Source organism: Hyposmocoma kahamanoa, unplaced genomic scaffold (assembly GCF_003589595.1).
Source record: "Hyposmocoma kahamanoa isolate Upper Pololo Valley unplaced genomic scaffold, ASM358959v1 65, whole genome shotgun sequence".
Classification (NCBI taxonomy): Eukaryota; Metazoa; Arthropoda; class Insecta; order Lepidoptera; family Cosmopterigidae; genus Hyposmocoma; species Hyposmocoma kahamanoa.
This window is the reverse complement of record NW_020653853.1, coordinates 2,975,251-2,982,148: the sequence shown is the minus strand read 5'-3', so window position 1 is coordinate 2,982,148 and position 6,898 is coordinate 2,975,251. Positions and strand designations below refer to the sequence as shown.

The 6,898-nt window shown below is 36.7% G+C and overlaps 1 protein-coding gene across 1 annotated transcript in view; it reads right to left on the bottom strand.

Annotated features, from left to right (window-relative positions):
* LOC113231205 (sialin) overlaps positions 1–6,898 on the bottom strand; it is an 87,442-nt gene that overhangs the window by 73,581 nt on the left and 6,963 nt on the right. The window contains exon 2 of the mRNA XM_026465397.1: positions 5,997–6,059. Within this exon, the coding sequence (XP_026321182.1) occupies positions 5,997–6,036 (40 nt within the window). The 5' untranslated portion in view covers positions 6,037–6,059. The remainder of the gene's footprint in view (positions 1–5,996; positions 6,060–6,898) is intronic.

The window sequence follows — 6,898 nt, the reverse complement described above, 5'->3', positions numbered from 1 at the left end:
ATATATATATATATATAGGCAAAAAATAGTTTTCTTGTTTTCCTGTAGAATTATCGGTTACCATATTATTCGCTGGGGATTGCGATGTAGTTTCAACAAGACGGTGCCATAAGTCACACAGCCACCGAAACAAAGAATGTATTGCAAACCAAATTTTCCGATCGCATAATTTCACGAAATTCAGCCGTTAAGTGGCGTCTATAGGGAGCCAATCGAATCGATTGCAGCCTTAAAACTCAAAATTTGTGAAGTGATTAACGAAATAGACCCACCATTATGTCAAAATGTGATTAAAAACTTTGATCAAAGAATCGATATCTGTAACTGGTCGTGGTGGACATTTAACGGATACCATTTTTCATTCATAATTATTGCCAAACCTTACTTTTTTAATACAATAAAAATTTGAATCATTGTCATCTAAAAACAAATTTCTTGATGAAAAACTCTTTATTTATTTTATTACAAGAAACGAAAGTAAAGCAATCCCACAATATAATCGCTTTTTTGGACAACTAAATTAATAACTCCAATTCGTCGTCTTTCAGCAATTAACCGATAGATGGCAGTACATTGATTGAAATTTCATTATTATAATAAGTACTAAAACGTCGTTATAAATACTTGCAATAATGGGTATTGATGGTATTGAACTTGCAACGATATACCAACAGAGTAATGTTTTAATTATATTAACAATCCAGAAATTGTTATTTCTTTTTAAATTTGAAACTACAACCAATCAATATAAAGATGTGTAGTGTTTCAAATTAAATGTATGAGTTTTGGTGACATCGGTTTTCCATTGTTTTTTTTCTTCCATGACCAAGAACCAATTATGTATACGTATCATTGACTTACAAATAAATGGACGACGGGTCTAATACAAAAACCACGAAAAAAATGTCCCAAGTCAACCTATTCGAAATTTAAATTGTAATGTCATCGCAGTATCGCGCTGTCAGTAGAACAAATGAAGACTAAAGCGGAGTTTGGCGCTCTGTATACGATTTTAGCGCCTTACAAGTGCGGACACTTTTTAGCGCGGACCCGACGTCCATATAATTGTATTATTCAATGATACGTATAGTTGTTTTGCACACTCCGTTCGGTTTCAATTAATATCATATTTGGCAAAAAAAAGTCGTTAAGGATTTAGGTGACCGTACCACTGCTGTCAATCTTGAACCACACACTTACTTTCTTCAGTGAAAGTCTGTCAATTACATTATTACTGAAGCGTAATGTAAATACGTTTTAAATTATTCAGATATAAACTTTGAAAAATGACTTGTATTCCGACGGCCTAGGTACCTACTACTACGTTGTATGCGAAAGAGACTAGATTAGATAGATCGACGAGAACACATCGCGTAGTTCGTAATACAAAAATAACTCATTTATTTGTGGAAGCACAGGTTGTCTAGAAGTTGATAGCAACAAAATTAGTGGTTTCAGTGTGCCCGGCCAAACATTGGCCATACAACCATATAAAAGGTGTGTCTATTTACTAACATGAGCTAAATAATAATGTAATATACATTGACTTACAAAATAATGGACGACGGGTCTAATACAAAAACCACGAAAAAAATGTCCCAAGTCAACCTATTTAAACGTAGTGACATCTAAAGGAATATGAAAAAGCTAAAACGTTGAATTTAAATTGTAATGTCATCGCAGTACTGTCTAATTTTGCTTGCTTCGCTGTCAGTCGAACAAACGAAGACTAAAGCGTGAATGACGCTCTGTATACGATTTTAACACCCTATAAGTTCGGACACTTTTTAGCGCGGACCCGACGTCCATATAATTGTAAGTCAATTGTAATATATATAAATGACCATAGTACACACATTTTAGTGAAATGTATATAGTATAATCCTAATCTTGATTTCGTATCATTTTAGGATTGATACGAAATGAAGATTGGTACAATTATAGCGTGTTTACACAGGGTGGACTGCCGCCTTCGGCAGATTATTCGGCCTTGTTAAAGGAAGCGCTTGCCATCAGGGGCACGACTTGTTCGTCCCGTCACTTAATTATTAAAAAAAAATTGCGATCGGCGCGCTGTTTACTCCGAGTCGACTGCTGCCTCCTCGTTAAGCGAATTCGGCTACGAAGGCCGGCGGCGTTGTAGACCCGCTATTTACTCTGAGTCGACTACCGCCTCTTTGGCAAATAAATTCGGCAGACAATCGCTGCACAATTGACACGCTATTTACTTTGAGTCGACTGCCACCTCTTCGGCAAGCGAACTCGGCTGACGATCGCGGCGCAGTCAACTCGCTGTTTACACCGAGTCGACTGCCAACGCAAGTGAATTCGGCTGACAATCACGGCGCAATTGACACGCTGTTTACACATACTTTGTCGACGGGTTTATAAGTTTAGGGACAGTGAGACAACAAATTGTTCAACAAATTAATCGGGTAGGCAGTGTGTAATGTCACATAATAATAATAGTGCAGGACAACCAGAGCTGATTCCCTGTACTATGAACGATAGGAGCCTACCCAAAACATCCAAAGCAGGATGAATTATGAAAAGTTTGATTTAGTAAAAAATTCGTCTTACCGAGTATAGAACGGGGACCTCCTCAAGATCACAGTTCTAACCGCTGGGCCACTGAGGTAGCCAATAAAACAACGCAGTCGGTCAATGTTACGGATTAACTGTATAAGGTTTCCTTACCGTGGCGGTCAATATCAAGGTTCTACAAGTCATATGATATAGGTGTTAGGCTACAGTTATCCACACAACACAATACAGCAAACAAAATACAGAAACAAAACATGACACAACAGCTCGGTCTCATTGCTGGATAGACTGCAGGTAGACTATAGTCCTTAGACTGCACTATTTCAAAGTATTATTTGTTTTAATAACAAGGGTATTAAAATATTCAATAAAATACCGAATAATTTGAAAGCATTGCCGATTAATCAAATAATAATGTGAAGATAATCTCAGTACAGAGTACTAAAAAAACCGACCTCAAACGTACGTGGAATTACATATAATTACCAAGTTTTATTGAAATCGGTTACTAAAAAGTGCGCAAACCCGGATTCATCCTCTAGTTCGCCACTATACGGTACTTGACACATGAGATAATAAAAATCGGTTCTCACTACTTAAAGTATATTGAGAGAGAAAAACGCCTTGAATTAAAGAAGAGCAAAATCAACCATTAAAATAATTGCTCATTATACTAAAATTTAGGCGCTATTTATAAAAATGAATCTTCATGCGTTAACAGCCACCCTTAAAGGTGGATGATTCTTCAAAATTAAATGGGACCACTATGGAGGTACCCTCTTTCCAACAAAAATAATCATGATAATTGGTTCACAAATACCGGAGTTATCGCATAACATACTTACAAAAAAAAAACATGCAGTCGAATTGAGAACGTCCTCCTATTTTTGAAATCGGTTAAAAAGTTGAAAAATGGCTTTTGAAAAACTGTTTTTATAACGTCAAATATTATTTAGAACATGTTTAAATAGATGTATGCTCTGTAGTATATATACTAAGAACTAAAATGTAATACCAGTTTTTTGTAACACTATTTGTGAAAGGGTTCGTCAAGGGAAGTACTGCCATCTTGCCCATTTCTGCCGTCAAGCAGTAATGTCAGCATTACCGTCTTCCGGTTTTGAAAGGTTAAGGGTGCTGGTGAGATTACAGGCATACAGGTCTTGCCAACTTATGACTCAGGGTGACGGGCGCAGTGGCAATACGCCTCAGATCTTTGCGATTTAAATTTCCGAGTGGCACTGCAACTGTTATGGACAGACGCGTCGCTTACGACCAGGCACACGACTTGTTCGTCCCGTCACTTGTTATCATAAAAAAAAATTCAATATCAGCAAGCCGACGATCGGTAAGGTATGCTGCACTCATTACTAACGTGTTTATAAATATTTATTTAACCGTGTCTTTTTTCATTTCATTTTTCCAATATCTTCCAGGCAATTATGACGGCATAAACTCAAAAATAATAATTATAGTCACAGGATTTATTAAATGCTATTATGCATATAATATGTATAAGAAACAGAGTGTTTTACACTGGAGTGTCGAAGCTTTTATTGTGACATCGTTAATTTTAATCAACGGGGTCTTGATTTTTTTAAATGAATCTTTATTTCACAGGCGTTGGTTACACTGCCACTTACAGTTAAATGACCACATTTGCTTCATCATTTAATAGGGTTCACGAAAACGAACAATTCTAAGAAACATTTTTCGAGTTGTTTGTTACCCTATTTTTTATTTACTTATTTTTACGGTTTCCAGGGACGGGACGAATATATCGTGCGCCTGGTGGTAAGCGACACGCCTGTCCATAGCAGTTGCAGTGCCATTTAGGGCTTTTAATCGCAAAGATTTCAGGTGCTCTGTCGCCGAGGCCCGTGTGCCTGTAATTAAACCAGCACCCTAAACGCATAATTGCGCTCTGTATATGTTTCGTATTCGTTCCGACAAAATGTAAAATGATCCCTGAGACGTTTCGGACCGTAATTTCTTGGATTCGGAATAGGGGGTCTACTCTCGATCTCCGTCCGACCGTCCGAAACAATTACTGCCAAATAAGCAATACTTGACCAAATGAAAAGACGCGTGATGCGAATGAAGCTTCATACTGGTTACTTGTCTTTTAATTTTGTCGAATATTACTTATTTGACAATAATTGTTTCGGACGGATGTCGGACGGAGTTCGAGATTAGCCCCTGATACGAATTGGCCTCTCAGTAAGAGCTCTAGTATTCCATAGTTTATAATAAAATAACTTCAAATGGAAGTCTTTTCGAATCTAAATAGCGTATATTATACCGACAGTCAGCCGGATCATGGAACCTGTGAAAAGCTGGAAACGTTGGTTGGGGTAAAAGTAATATAACAGATTTAGATACGAGAATATTCATTTGATCACTGAGATCATATTACATTTCCAATGAAATATTATGTCGCCCATCCCTTTGCCAGCTGTGACTAACATCGAGCAAATTTTCAGAGTAACGCCTTATTGTAACGTGTTTACTTTCCATTTTTAGCTCAACTAAGTATCAAACACGACCTATCAATGAATTATGTTCTTAAATAAAAAAATGTAAAAACGACGATTAGTGGATCATTTCCACTTTTGAAAACTATGTGTGATCGTTTTATTCAGGTATAACAATGTCACATACGGTAGCCAGGAAGAAGGTGGACGATACGCGGTTGCTTAGCAACAAATTTGCAAACAATAGTATGCGTCTACGCCTTGTCTTTATCCTTCGTTTACAGTCTGCTGGTTTCGTCATAAAATTTGATTGTTTAATAAATAATGCGATATTGTGTTACGTTGTTACGCAACTTCTCATTCAAATAGTCTTAGACCCGTTAGGCAATTGGCATCAGAAACCATCACAACAAACTTGCGATCGTAGAGAGGCTCCGTCGTGTCGGAATGTCAGGTGTCAAGAACCAAATAAATTCATCGTATTATCCTTCTACCGGAAGCTATTACGCTATCACATATTGGCACCGTTTATTTTTAAGATGACGGATTGCCAAACATGACGTCATAGTGCGGCGCTTGCGTCGCGATGCCAGATTTTTTAGGGGTGTGAGACTTGGCGGGAACGCGAGACTATATTTTTATTACCTTCGTCAAAAAAATAGAAATAAACGAAATTTACGAAATAGAATAAGTCTTTTTCACTAACCCTGCGTTTATACAAGAAAAGCAATCAAAAAAATAAAGTCTTCTATTTTCTTTTTAAGAGGGCTTTGAATCTTCTAATTGCTACCTACCCATGTCCGCCATTTTGATTATTATAACTACAGGAAAGAAAAACAAAACAAAATGGCGCTCTCACACGATTTATGTGTGGTCGCCACCTTCAAGCTTCCTATCACGAAGTAGAGTTATTAACGCGAGTACATACAGGTAAATTGTGTGCGACTAATCAACGTGCAAAATGCTGTCAGTTCTTACCTGTAAAGTTTCTCGGAAATGACTTCTCGGTTTTGGCCATGGTACTCGTAATGACTTTAAAATCTGAAAAAAAAAATGTTATTTTAGGAGAATACATTAACTCACCCAATATCAGCTTATAAATATTATTATAATCATCCATTAAATACAGAACCACGGCTTACAAAGTGCCCATTAATATTCACATACATTCATAGCTATTATCGTTTCCATAACCAACATTATTATTATAGGAAATGAAACCATTTCTCCGGATTTAAATCGCGTATATTTGTTTTTTCAAACAAACCGACGATTCGGGCCCTTTACAGATCCCACTGTGATACTTTTCACAGTCAACGTCGGTTTGTTTGAAAAAAAAAACAAATATACGCGATTTAAATCCGGAAAAATAGTTTCATTTCCTATGTGTAACAATCGCGAAAACCTAAGAACTCGAAACATTATCATTGATTTTTTTTTTGAGGTTACTCCCCAAGATTGTTATAATTCTAGTTAGTAAAGCGGTAACCCTGCGTCCCAAGTCTGCTATTTTAAACCATTGGTCATTCATGAGAGTCCACGCACACTAATTGCAAATTATATTGCAATTATGATGATATTTGTTATTCTGCTACATTCTAGTTTTGTAATCAGTTAAGTCTCAATCAATAGTGTCAGTAGAATGGCACTGAAGGCAATTAATTCGTTCAATCACTAACGATCAACGTTGCCTTACTAAAACCACCATTGAAATTACTAATACGCGTATCTTAATTTTTAACCGACTTCAAAAAAAGAAGGTGGTTCTCAGGTCGAATGTATTTTTTGTATGTAACATACACACACGAGATTACTCCGTTCGCTATTTGTGAACCGACTTTAATTTTCTTTTTGTTGAAAAGAGGGTACCTCAGCATTGG